The 14,370-nt window shown below is 40.6% G+C and overlaps 1 protein-coding gene across 1 annotated transcript; it reads left to right on the forward strand.

Moving 5' to 3' along the window:
• Positions 1-3,421: 3,421 nt before the first annotated feature.
• LOC149322614 (keratin, type II cytoskeletal 5-like) lies at positions 3,422-6,383 on the forward strand. The gene is made up of 5 exons (XM_089530054.1): positions 3,422-3,466; positions 3,596-4,000; positions 4,579-4,793; positions 5,387-5,447; positions 6,285-6,383. The coding sequence occupies exons 1-5, from the start codon at positions 3,422-3,424 to the stop codon at positions 6,381-6,383; spliced, it is 825 nt and encodes a 274-aa protein (XP_089386180.1).
• The last annotated feature ends 7,987 nt before the right edge of the window (positions 6,384-14,370 follow it).

The following is a 14,370-nucleotide window of genomic DNA, read 5'->3' on the forward strand; positions in this document are numbered from 1 at the left end:
AGCAACTGAGTATGTAAAACAATAAAGTTTCTTAGCTGACTCTCCAGATCATGGACAGCTTCCAGAATATAGGGTTCTTGAAGTATGCGGAGCCTGTGGATGGAACTCACATTCTGATACATTCTCCAAAATAGAAAGGGAGAAATTCATCATCTGAAAGGATACCTACTCCATACTGCTCCAAGGTGCAACAGACCACTAAGAATGGTTTATAGACATTGAACTTGTAAAAATACTTGTAATACTGTTTTTAAGAGTCCTAATTTTAGATCCCCAGTTGCTAAGACATTAACTGTTATTGGCAGGGATGGGAAAGATGCAAATGACTCAGTTCCCTGTAACATTCCATGAAGTGTATAGGGCAACTGAGGAATAAAAACCTCCTCTGGAAACATCTCTAAAAAGGAAAAAATGGCCAGAGTCACAATTCATGGGTGCTGAGCCCTTCTTTCACACATTTGAGAAGAGGTTGCAGCTCAGAGTGAGAGAACATACTCCAAGGCTGAGGAAGATGCAAGGTTCCCTGGACAGACAGGGCAAGACAGATTGATGAGCCCCTCTGAGGTAGTGTAACTCAATGGACCATTGATCTTACTTGCAATAATGCAGGCTTCTGCTTTCTCCACGTTGTTAGCTGTTGCTTGCACTTGCGAAGAGGTGGAAGCTTTGTGTGAACACGAGAGCTTTTTGAATATATGTAAACAACAATCATATGTACTGAGTACACACACAAAAGGCCCCCGCAAAGAGTTGAAGTCTGATGAGAAGAATATGTCTTTCTTAAACTTTCCTAAATTACAGGTTGTATATTCAAACACTCCTCCCTAAGGAGATACCACACTCCTCTCTAAATTTCACCTCTCATCTATGTTGTAATAAAGAGTTCCTGTGCAGCTGGTGCTCTTCTGCACTCCTGTGGTGTGTGGCATCTGAATGCCATGCCGCTGGAGTGCTGTAATGCCATCTAAACACCCCCACTCTGCCCCCAAGCAAGAGCTTACTGCCGGTTTGTTTCTATCTTTATAAATTAAATAGTACTTAAGACCAGATGACTTTCTGGCACAATATTATAAAACATTTAACAACCATTATGTAAGGAAACTCCAGCTGAGAATATGGTTAAAATACAAAAAGTGGTTTGGCTCTAAAATACCATTGTGGACTTCACCTCACAAAATATTTCCCTACAAAAGAAGCTCTATATAAAAGATATAATTGGCTAACCTATAAAGCAATACTTAAAAAAAAATAGAGAAAAATATAAAATGAAAACAAAGGAAGAACTGGTTCAAAAAGGTACTGCATGCCATTTATTTTTGCATCAACAATTAAGGGAAAACTTTATTAAATTAGATGTTAAATTAGAAGGATAGAGGATAAGAAAACAAAATTTGAAACTCTACTTCAATCTGGAAATAAACAGATAATATCTAAACTTTATAAAACTCTATTAGATCTGGAAACAGAACAGTAAACTATCAAGGAAAACATGATCAGATGGGCTAAAAATATTGGCTATTCAATACAATTGGAACAATGGTCCAGAACTGGGAATATGAACTTAAAATTTACCCAAAAAATGATTTAAAAGACAATTTCTATATAAAATGTTTTACAGATGGCATCTGACACTGATGAAAATTGCAAAGATCTATAAAAACAGCAACTATAATTGTTGGAAGTGTGGAGAACTAGTGCAATGTGCCAAAGCGAAGAAGTCCTGAAAAGACATACATGTTAAAATACCAGAGATGTTAAAGACTGCTATTCCAGTGAAACCAGAACTGCATTTATTAAATACATTGGATGGTCTAAATAAACTAATGGAGAAAGAGCATGGAAAAATCTCACCATACATGATTATAGTGGCCAGAATAATTTACTCCAGGAAATGGTAAAATGCTGAAATACCAACAATAGACAAATGGCTCTTAAAACTATACAACGTGTCAGAAATTGATAAATTACCAACTTTGCTCAGGGATAAGAGCATGAGAAACTTTAGAGAGGACTGGGATTTGGTTCTACCTCTATGGAAAGAAAATGTGGGGGGGGGGCAACTCTAAACTTAAATGAATTATAGATATAGCTGTAGGAATCACTGGGAATGAGGAAAAAAAAATAACATTGATTTGTAATTGTAGATTTCCAGATCATTAATCAAAATGGAGAACAAAGAGACAGAGATTCTGAATCTCAGGGACGATACTGGGAGTATATTTATATACGTAAATAAAAGAACAATGAAAATTATATGAATGACCCACTTTCAGAAAGTAAAGGAAGTTATTAGATTACATGTGGTATATGTACATATGTCACTTTTTCTCCCCTTTTTGTTTGTAGTGGGTGTTGTTATGTTGAAATAACTACATTTTCTATTTGATTATCTCTTTTCTTTTCTTTTCTTTTCTTTAAACATTGCTTATACAGTAGTAAAATATATATTTTTAAAAAGACCATAATGCTGTCAGTATGGCTCTGTGAATGAAATTCAATGTAATTTTCTTTGTATCACCATCTTAGGAAACAGTACCCAGAGAACTGATCCACACATGGGCTGATAACATTGTGGGCCTTGCTTAGAGCAGGAGAAAGTGGCCCTTTTGGATGACAGCTCCCACCACCTCCCTCCCAGCATACTGCTGGGGGATTTGGGGAGCTGTGGTCTCAACAAGTAACATTTGCCAGCTCTAGCCCCAACACAAAAAGGCAGAAGATTCAATTCTGCACCATGTTTGTACAGAGAACAGGGTCCAGTATAACCTTCCCTCCATCATCTCACCTTATGGTACTTAGAAGCCCACTGACTCATCTCCCAACATCCATGCTATCCAGAAACATCACTGCAGGTGGAGCCTGGACAAAGCAAAGCTGTGAGGGAAGGCCTCTTCACCAGCCGTCCTTCAACAACAACCCTACAATAGTGTTTCTTGTTTATCCAGCACTACAAGCCACCCTGAATCTTAGGACACCATGAATCTTGAGCTGGCTTTCATCTTCTTTTTATGTTTGTACAGAGAAGGATTAAGTATGTCTATCTCTGCCTTTTCTTTGTCTCGTTTTTGGAGAGTGGTGGAAAACAGGACATCTTTCTCCAACGTCTTGAGTAACTGGTTTCTTGGCAAGCAGTATCACCTGCTTCCATCATCTTGTTCCCCAGCCGAAAAACAAATTGAACTTATTAACATCCCTTTGCCTAGAGCAGAGACTAAAGAAGGTAATTATTATTCCCAAATGACACATAGACACAGAACTGAAACTGTTATCATTCCAATCAGCCTTTCTGTATGGGGTGTGCACATTAGAATGGAGTGTTGCTGCTGTTCACAAACACCTCTGGCCATGTGCAGCCCTAATAATAAGATGATCCACATTGTGGATCCTTATTGTTATTCTCAGCCAAATGACACATGGAAAGATGATCAACATTCTTATTCACAAACAATCCTACTTCCTTGAGAAGGTAAATAAAAGAAGAACCCCAAAGTGCTACAGCACACAAGGATACCAGCCTGTGCTGCGTTCACTCTGTGTGTACTCATTCTGTTGACCTTTCTTTCTTCTTCACTTTCCATTTTCTTATTCTGCTCAGGTTAAAATGTCTCGTTTTGGTAGGATTGGTGGTGGTGCTGGATTTGGCAGCCGAAGCCTCTTCAACCTTGGTGGATCTAAGACAATCTCAGTCGTCAGGGGAGCTTTTGGTGCTGGTTACTGCAGCAGCATTGGTTGTGGATATGGGTTTGCTGGTGGCAGCATCTATGGGCTTGGTGGAGATATTGGTGGTGGGTCTGGAGTAATGGGAGCTGGCTTTGGTGGAGGAATGGATGGCCCTGGCTTCCCAGTTTGCCCACCTGGAGGAATCCAAGAAGTGAGTATCAATCAGCACCTGCTGGCACCCCTCAATCTGGAGATTGACCCCAACATACAGAGAGTACATAAAGAAGAGAGAAAGCAGATCAAGACACTCAACAACAAATTTGCTTCATTCATTAATACAGTAAGAGAATAGGATTTCCATACATCCCAAATGTCCCAATTTGGCAAGGAGAATCCTGATTAATCCTGTCATCCCACTTTCTCGGCTACATTTTAAAAATGTCCCACTTTCTCTCTCTCTCTCTCTCTCCCTTCCCATTTCTCCCCCTTTCCCTGGCTTACTTGAATTGCTGCAAGCTGAGTTGTAAGTGCAATTCAGCAGGTAAGAGAGGAGAGGAGAACCTTGCCCTTCCCAGTAGTCTCAGGTAAAAACAAATTGTTGCACCCACTCCTAACTTGTCTGTTCTACCTCATTAAAAAGTTTTGTGATCTTGACCACACACATCTCAGATTTTATTTGTGAAATATTGGAGCGTATGGATTATACAGATGCTTTCTTTGTTCACAGCTAACAATCAAAGGAGGTCAAACAACTCAAGAATCTGTCTACTGCTTTGGTGAATTTCCAAGAGTGAGAGAGAGGAAATTCCACAACTGTGTTGCAGCTAGGAGTCCTAAGAAGCACTGTCTTAAAGGCTCCACTGAAATATAACTTCTAAACATGCATATTGTTATAGCTTTGAACCTTTATGTCTTCAGGTACGTTTCCTTGAACAGCAGAAAAAGGCGTTGGAAACTAAGTGGACTTTGCTTGAGGAACAGGGCGAGAACAACTTTAGAAGCTGCTTAGAAGCATATTTTCAGTCATACGTGAACAATCTGAGGAGAAGGATGGATAACTTGCAAATTGACAACGGGAGACTCCTTGAAGAATGGAATCACATGCAAAAGCTTGTGGAGGACTTCAAGAACAAGTAAACTTCTCTCCTCCTTAAAAATTCTTCATTCCTGCTCCTACTTCTACACCCATGTTTTCTTCCTATACAGAAGGGTTAGAGGCACAGCCTAAATAAAATATAAATATACATTGAGAAAACTATTTTTGTAACCTAAGAGAACACTACTTCAGCAATCTCTAGGTCCTCCAGTGCAGTTTCTGACAGACACTGACCATAGAATCATGCTGGAGGACCTAGAGATTCCTAGAGAGAAAATATCAGTCATATTGAGAAATCATTAAATCTACAAAAGGCAAACCAGTGAATGTGGGGGGGTGCCTGCACTGCTTCTAAAGCCACAGTCTTCACAAAGAGCCATCTAAAGACATATTTCAATACAAAAAACATGGAAGTTACTCTGTATTGCAGCCACTTTGTGCCTAGTTCTTGGATCTGGCACATGGTAGATTTCAACATGCCACTGGCATTCCAAAATGCCCCCCCCCCCACCACCACCACCACCTGGTTTGATATTTTACACTTGACTAATTGAAATGGTGTTCTGGTTGTTGTTGTTTTTTGTTTGTTTGTTTTTTGTTTTTTGTTTTTTTGCTTTTCTGTGCTAATAGATATGAAGATAGGATCAACATGCGTACAACTGCAGAGAATGATTTTGCAATAGTCAAGGAGGTGGGTATTTGCAAATAACATAACTAGGATGCAAAGGGGAGAAGGCAAAGGTGACAAGGACTAATCCTTTGATATGAAGGGGATTAGGCCTCCTTCTTTGCTACTGCAGTAGAGGGCAAGTCCAAAAACCCTGGAAAAGATTCAGTTTAGAATATGTCGCCACAAGGAAAGCAGAAACATTTTTAAAAAATTGGGAGGCATTGCTATAGTTATGACAGAGCTCACTATTTTTAAAAGGCCATTTGTTCCTTTTAAAAAATAAAATGCTAAAAACATGCAACATATCATCCATGTTGTCACTAGCATTAGCCAGCAGTTTCTTGTGACATCTACATAATTGCATTCCACATTCAATAATGTGAAGATATCTAAAGAATTCTCTCAAATTTTATTGCGTCAGAACACATGAAGACATACCATTATTAGAAATGTCAACGGTCACAAGATTTTTGTGCCTCTTTCAGTGAAAAAAAGTGTGACTTTTTTCATTTTCATTGGGTTCTGTACCCAGAATACAATATTCTTTGCAAAATCATTTTCTCAAAAATGTTCCAAAAAGTAAAATAAATGTGTGTGTGTGTGGGGGGGGGGGGGGGAAGCAAACATGCTTTCATAATCACAAACAGTGTGTACAGTATATCTACATGGGGGGGGGGGGTCATTTGTTGTTGTGGCTGTCATTGTACTTTTGTGTGAGGCTGAAATAAGTAAAGGTTACCTTCCTAGGTATGAGTAATTCCTAAGCGGGGTCAAGGTGTGCTCCTCTACAACATCTGATCATCTAGCAAAGGATTTCCAGATTCTGAATCAACAATAACTTGCCTCATTCTCCCCCAGGATGTGGAAACTGACTACATAAACAATGTGGAGCTAGATGAGCTTGACTTCCTCAGATGCATATATGAAGAGGAAAAGATTGCTATTCTCTTTAACTGAAGTGTTTTCTGCAGTCTGCTGGAGAGACCAGTTTTTCATCTGCTTTGCCATTCTCCCACAAAGGCTGTACATTTTCAGAAGTTTCTGTGGATAATGGGGATGCTACCAAATAGTGCCAGCATTGGTATTTGGCTGTAGCTGTTTTCCATCTAGGGCTGCCATCAACTTCCCTAAAGCAGAATTTTGAAGCAAACCTTCATATTTGTGACAGAGCAAAAAGCCAAAACACACAAACACACACATAGCAAGGAATATGAAAGGAAGCATCCAACTCTCCCTCTCCCTCTCAGTCTTTCCCACAGAGAATTAGCAAAACCTCTATGGAAAATGTTAGTGATATTTCCTAGGAACGAGGTTCCCTATTGCCTCTTTACATTACCAGTTCCAGTTCCAGTGAAACAGGCAAGCAATAATGGCCCTGCTGAGGTAAAAGATGTGAAGAATTTTAAAGAAATGTATGCTTTCTTCCTAAAAAAAGAAAATAAAAAAATACAGAAAATATCTCAAAGGGATTTTGCGTGCACTTACTTCCAACATTATGGTTGGGATTAAATTTCATCTGTTGAAGCTTCTGGTGGATGTCCACTGATACAGCATATTTTCATGACTTCCATGAGGAATGATTGATCTTCCTAACATTACAGCTTGTGCAAGTTCCTAGCCTTTTCTGATAGGGAAGAAAAGATGAAATGTAAATGTAGGTGTAGGATATCAGAAAAAAGTATATACTTCATTGTAGAGGAAATAGGACAGGATGGATGTGTCTCGTAGCGCTTACTGCTATGAATGATCCGTTAATGGGCATGGTCTGGGTGTAGCCAGGTTATCCATCCCTCAGGGATTCCCAAGAAAACCCCAGACAAGAGGCCCCAGACCATTTCCAGTGCTCAAGCACAGAGCTAACCTCTCTGGTATGTATAAACCTCTCTTCTATTTCCTTCTCTTTGCTGTCACTATTGCATTATCCCATTATATCAACACAAGCTTTTGGGGATGCACCACTATGAACTCTCTCTTTCTTCTTCTCTCAAACACTGAAGTTTGAAAATATGGTTGAAGGGACTGAATTTATATTATGTAAAGATCTGAATGAAAACTTCTAAAAAAATATTTGTTGCTGCAGGTTAGGAAATCCACACATATACATACACACATTTTTACAGAGGAGTTGGGATAGACGGACAGAGGGAAAAGAGGTATGGAAGATTGCTGATGAAACTAATAGATCTAGGAGCTAAGGACAAATTGTTTTGTTTGATTACAGATAAACCATTAGTGACTTTTTTTTAAATGACTGGAAACCTCCTACAGACTTTTCCCAAAGATTTGAAAAGAATAAAAAAAGAAAAGAATAAAAAACCGAAGCTTACAGTTTTTTGGGTTGTGGTTTTTTGTGGGTGGGGGGTGTTTTTTGTGGGGGGGGGGAAATTGCATTGTGAAGTAAAAGCCCAGGGTCATCAGTAGCTTTTGACCTGGAATTGTTTGCAGATTTTGAAGGAACTAGTGAGAGGGAGTAATGAAAGAGTGCTCTTGAATGCAGTGAGAACTTTATCGCACTGGGGTTAAAACGTTCCCCGGTGCATTCTAACGTGCCCATGCGCAGGCGCATGTGGAACGTGACAGGAACATGATGGGGCCAAGAACCCCATTTTACTGCACACTGGAACGCCGCCTTTTTGAAAGCAGTTCTCAGAAATCGCGCCCTCTGGAACTCAACAGGAATGTGATTAGAACGTCCGGCGGCAAAGGCGGCATTCCAGTGTGCAGTAAAATGGGGTTCTTGGCCCCATCGTGTTCCCTTCATGTTCCATGCGCGCCCGCACGCAGGCACGTTAGAATGCACTGGGGAATGTTTTAACCCCCGGTGCAATAAACTTCAGTGTTTGAGAGAAGAAGAAAGAGAGAGTTCATAGTGGTGCATCCCCAAAAGCTTGTGTTGATATAATGGGATAATGCAATAGTGACAGCAAAGAGAAGGAAATAGAAGAGAGGCTTATACATACCAGAGAGGTTAGCTCTGTGCTTGAGCACTGGAAATGGTCTGGGGCCTCTTGTCTGGGGTTTTCTTGGGAATCCCTGAGGGATGGATAACCTGGCTACACCCAGACCATGCCCATTAATGGATCATTCATAGCAGTAAGCGCTACGAGACACATCCAATTTACTGAATTGACGCAGGAAAGAGGGTCATTAACAGACGACTTCAAAGGGGGGGGCAAATTTTTGAGGACTCTGTAATGAAACCTATAATGGCTCTGGAGAGCAACGACGAGGCAAACGTGGGACCAATGAATCGCTGTAACAGTATAACACCAGGGTGTGATAGTGCCCTCAGCATATCAACAGTCATACACAATGATATAACAGAACCTATATATATATATAGTAATTAAGACAGATAGATATAGATTCACATGATCAATAGACACATAGATATAGATACACATATATATAAATACACATACATAGAGGTTTTTGCTTTTGGTTTTGCTTTATGGCACTGTGGTGTTGAGGAATAACAATGTTTCAATGGGTCACTTAATGATCCAATTTTTTGACACTAGGTTATTAGCAGAGTCCATCAGTTCAATGGATGTCTGCTCTTTCATCAAATATAAGCACAAATATATGTATTAAAACCTGCACAGTGCTGTATTATAAACACACAACACCAAAAACAATTTCTGCAGTATGCAGTACACAAACTGAATGAAAAAATGATGCTTTGCATGATGATTCTGCAAAACAACAACAACATTGTTCTGTTTGTTTGACTTGGTGCCATCTTTTCAGTCAGTCTGTGTACTGTATACAGTTGGCCCTTCTTATACATGGATTTTTTTATACACGGATTCAAGCAACCACAGGTTGAAAATGTTCCAAAAAATAGTATAAATTTCAAATATCAAACCTTGATTTTCCATTTTTTATAAGGGACACCATTTTACTATGTCATCATATTTAATGGGACTTGAGCATCCATGGATTTTGTTATCCACGGGGATCTTGACACCAAACCCCAGCGTATAACAAGGGGCCACTGTATGTCAAAGTTGTCAGTGATGTTGCTGTGTGCTTATAATATAGTACTGTACAGGTATTCATACTCAAATTTGTGTTTTTACAATAATATAATCTATTTACAGAGTGATATGGCTTCCGTATTTCCAGACATGAATTTCCAGATTTTGGATAGACAATATCTTGCCCCCCTCCAAGATGTGGATGGTGCCTACATGACCCAAGTAAATCTAGAAGCCAAGATAGTAACTTTGATGAGATCAACTTCCTCAGAGCCCTGTATGAAGAGGTAAAGATCACTATCCTTCTCTTGAAACTAAAGTCTTCTGTGCAGACTGCCAAACAGCCCTGCTATTCATCTGCTTTGCTCTTTTCCCACAAGGATGCCCATTTTGAGAGGTTTCTGTGGATAATGAGAATGCCACCAAACAGTCACAGTATTGGTATTTGGCTTTAGCTGTCTTCCATCTACAGCTTCCCTAAAGCAGAATTTTGAAGCAAACTCTGATATTTGTGATGGAGCAAAAAGCCAAAACATACACACACACACCACAAAAAGGAATGTCAAAGGGCATCCAACTCTCTCTCTCCCTCTCTGTCTTTCCCATAGAGAATTAGCAATACCTTTATTGGAAAGATTAGTGATATTTTCCTCAAATGAGTTTCAACACTGCATCTTCACACCACCAGTTTTCAAGAAAGAAAGAAAGAAAGAAATACAGCAAGTCCCTCTAAAGGATTTTGCATACACCTACACCCAATTTTACAGTGATAATAAAATTTCACCTATTGAAGCTTCTGGTTATGCCATTTGAAGAGTACAGAGATCTAGATTGGATTTCCAGGAGTAACAGGGAGGGGATGATGGTCACACACAACACTTTCTTTCCATTTCCTATGGGTATTGATTGCTTCATGGCTAAGAGCTTTATAACTCACAAATGTTCTGTCTTCATACTTTTCTTAGAAAATAGGGATCTTGGAAGCAGATTCAATTATATAGAGTGTGCAAGAGTGTAGTGATGCCTTAATTTACATAGTTCTATACAAGTGAGGGTTTGCTGATTCTGTCTGGGAATTTAGAAAACAAAAATGCACAGTTCAATATGGAACTTTTACTGCACTGTCACCTCCAGGAAACTGCACAGCTGCAGGCAAAAATCTCCAACACTTCCATAGTTCTCCCTATGGATAATAATCAGGGCCTGGACAGGTCCTCATTGCTGTAACTAGAGCCCTATATGAATTTTATTTATTTATTCATTTCATTTCACTTCTATGTCATCTTTCTTCCAGAAAGGGCCCCAAGGCAGTTCACAAGATAAAAAAAACTTTTAAAACTTTACAATAAAAAATGAAAAACAATTAAAATAATCTAGTTAAAACAGTATTAAAAATGAACAGAAAAACATACAAAAGTTAAAAGTTAAAAACATAACTAAAACACGTGCCCCATAGAGAAACCACCCTGTCATGATTATATATTAAAAAGCCTGCCCCAATAAAAACATTTTTGCTTGCCAATGAAAGGAAAGCCAATTGCTCCTAGCATTCTGTGGAAGGGAGTTCCAAAGGATGGGAGAAGCCACTGAGAAGGCTTTCTCTTGTGTCCTCACCAAGTGAGCATGTGATGGTGGTGGGACCAAGAGAAAGCCTTCCCCTGAAGAATTTAGGGCTCTGGCAGGTTTGTATGGGGAGATACGGTCTCTCAAATAGTCTGGACCTAAGCTATGTAGGGCTTTATAGGTCCTTGAATTGTACCCAGAAAAGCACTGGTAGCCAGTGAAGCTGTTTCAACAAGGGAATTAAATGTTCCCTATAACTGGCCCTGGTCAGCATTCTAGCTGCAGCGTTTTGAACATGCTGAAGTTTCCAAACAGTTTCCAAAGACAGCCCCACATAGAATGGGTCACAGTAGTCCAAACGGGATGTAATCAAGGCATTTGTCACTGTAGCCTGATCTCAAGGATGTTTCAAGGAATGGGTGCGACTGGCACACTAGTTTTAGCTGTGCAAACGTACTCCTGGCCACTGCTGAAACCTGAGCATCCAGGCTCAGAACTGAGTCCAGAACAGCCAAGCTGCGAGCCTGAGATTTAAGGGGGAGTGTAACCTCATCCAGCATAGGCAGAGTCCCTATTCCCTGATCTGCCTTATGAATGACCAGGAGCACTTCTGTCTTATCTGGATTGAGTTTCAATTTGTTTGCCCTCATTCAGTCCATTACTGACAGCAGACATTGTTTCAGTAGAGACAGCTTCCTTGGAAACAGATGGACAGGAGAGGCAGAGTTCGGTGTCATCCACATACAATGAATCAGAGTTGAAAATGACCTCAAGAGCAATCAGGTCCAATCCCCTGCCATGCAGGAACACACAATCCAAGTACCCTTGACAGTTGGCCATTCACTCTACTTAAAAACCTCCAAAAGAGACTACATCACACTCTGAAGCAGTATGTTTCACTGTCAAACAGCTTATTCTCAGGAGGTTCTTCCTAATATTGAGGTGGAATAACTTTTCCTGTAGTTTGAATCCATTGCTCCATGTCCTAGTCTCTGGAGCAGCAGAAAACAAGCTTGCTCCATCCTCAATATGATACCCCTTCAAATGTTTAAACAGGGCTATATCACCTCTTAACCTTCTCTTCTCCAGGCTAAACACGATCAGCTCCCTCATAGGGCATGGTTTCCAGACTTGTCACAATTTTGCTTGTCCTGCTCTGGACACACTCCAGCTTGTCAACATCCTTTTTGAACTGTGGTGCCCAGAACTGGACACAGTATTACAGGTGAGGCCTGACCAAAACAACATAGAGTGCCACTATTACTTCACTCGACCTGGTGACACCCCAAAACTCTAGATGACCTCTTCCAGCAGTTTTATAGATATTAAATAACATGGGCAACAAAAAAGAACCCTGTGGGATTCCACAAGCCAGTGGCCAATGAGTCAAACAGGAGTCCTCCAACACCACCTTCTGAGTTCGCCCCTCCAGGAAAGACCAGACCACTGCGTAAGTGCCCCCCAAGTCTCATCCCAGAGAGCTAGCTCAGGATGCCATGGTCAATGGTACTGAAAGCCACCAAGGAGTCCAACAGGGACAAACTCCCCCTGTTCAGGTCCCTGTGTAAGTCATCCACCAAAGCTGTCTCCATCCCATAGCCAGGTCTGAAGCCCAATTGAAATGGATCTAATCCATTTCATCCAGAACTGATAGTTCATTTTCAGTTCACTTTGTTGTTGTTTTTTAAAGCTAAGCTTCTCCTAGGCCTAACTCAGCCCAGTAGTATGAAATGTGATAAAAAAAATGCCCCCATACTGCCAAAGGGCATTGGGGACATTTTTTTACCCATGGGACCTCCAGGACCATAAAAAGCTGAAGAGCCTTATTTTTCTATTTTTATGTGATACAACTAAATATTATGATCACCCTCATGAATGTTTGCATCTACAGTGACATCACTGTTAGGACCTAGCTCTAATATCAGTCTTGGCAAAACTGATGGGGCAGGATTTTTTTTAAATTCAGCTGTGGTACTTTTCACACAGAAGCTGTGGTGGCAGGTGAAGGGAGGCTTGTTCAGTGGCATCTCACTTTGTAAGCTCCAATAATTTGTTTACTCGGCAATATCAGTGTGCATGGTGCAACAAAGTAAAGTAAAGATTTCTGCACACCAAGGAATGAAACATCAAAATTAAAGGTTCTTTGACTCCCCCCCTCCATAGAGGGCCAATTAGCAGGGAGATACAACTGAAGCAAAGGAACATGGTGAACTGGCTCTCAAAGATGCAAGGCAGAAACTGGCTGAGCTTGAGGATGCTCTTCAGAGGGCAATACAAGATATGGCTCACTAGCCAAAAGGAGTACCAGGAGCTGTTGAATGTCAAGTTGTTCCTAGATCTGGAAGGAGAGGAACACTGGTCAGTGAGATCCAATCTAACACCCACTGATACAACTACATCCCTAAATGGTCCATGATGATAAATAACTTGCACCTCTCTCTTCCATACTCAGCCTCCAACCCAAAGTGATATTGGCACTTCCCATTTTTTACCATGCTCACTGTGAGATATTTAGGTGACATTCAGGAAGCTCTGAGAGATTCTTGTTCCATTTTCAGGATTAAAAGCTTGTCTTGCCAGACAGCCTTTTAATCCTGAAAATGGAACAAGAACCTTCTCACCCGAGCCTTTGGCTACACAATACACATCGAACTTTGCAACAGATTCACATAGGCGCTTTACAGAGCACCCAAAAAGGGCGCTCTGCCAGCGCCTGTTTGCTGCGCGAGGGAACCGCAGCGGGTTTTTTGTGGCACGGTTATGACACCGCAAGGCACCAATGGCGCACTTGCGGCGCCATAACTGCGCCGCGACGTGCAGACACTAAGCGTCCTCCACATCAAAATGGCAGCGCCCATGTGTACTGGGCGCCACCATTTTGACGTACCTAGTACGTACTAGGGGTGAGGCCTGATTGGACGCTGCGTCCTCGGCCAATCGCTAGTACATACTGGGGGCGGGCCAAAGGCCCGTGTAGAACACGCCAAAGATATCCAATTTGTTCGGCATCACTTGGAAATACACACATCCGTAACCTTGCTTTCCCTTTCCCTGTTGGCTTTCAGGGCAGTGTTTTATTTTCTGATTTTAAATAAACTAGATCTTTCTGCTTTGTGCTGTTTGAAGCCTGACTTTACTTTTGTGTTATTGTGTCCAACAAAAGCCATATTTTAATTTATAAAGTTTGCTTCATTTGAATATCTAATACAAACATCAAGACATATAGATTCCAACTGTGTTTAAAATTATACTTGGTCCTTCCATATCAGATTTAAAGAATATCAGGTGTTTAATGAAGCCTTTACAACAGAGCTAGGCCTCAGTAATCCATGAGTCAACTCTGTAAATTCCTGTGGGATGCTCTTTTCACTGCTCTACAGACCCAATTCCATCCATTCAGA

Source organism: Sceloporus occidentalis, unplaced genomic scaffold (assembly GCF_023333645.1).
Source record: "Sceloporus occidentalis isolate IW3139 unplaced genomic scaffold, rSceOcc1.0.p SCAF_1, whole genome shotgun sequence".
In the NCBI taxonomy this organism is placed as follows: Eukaryota; Metazoa; Chordata; class Lepidosauria; order Squamata; family Phrynosomatidae; genus Sceloporus; species Sceloporus occidentalis.

Coding starts and splice junctions, on each gene's coding strand:
- LOC149322614 (XM_089530054.1), top strand. CDS start 3,422: ATGATCAACATTCTTATTCACAAACAATCCTACTTCCTTGAGAAG. Junction 3,467..3,595: donor AATCCTACTTCCTTGAGAAG/GTAAATAAAAGA, acceptor TATTCTGCTCAG/GTTAAAATGTCTCGTTTTGG. Junction 4,794..5,386: donor GTGGAGGACTTCAAGAACAA/GTAAACTTCTCT, acceptor CTGTGCTAATAG/ATATGAAGATAGGATCAACA.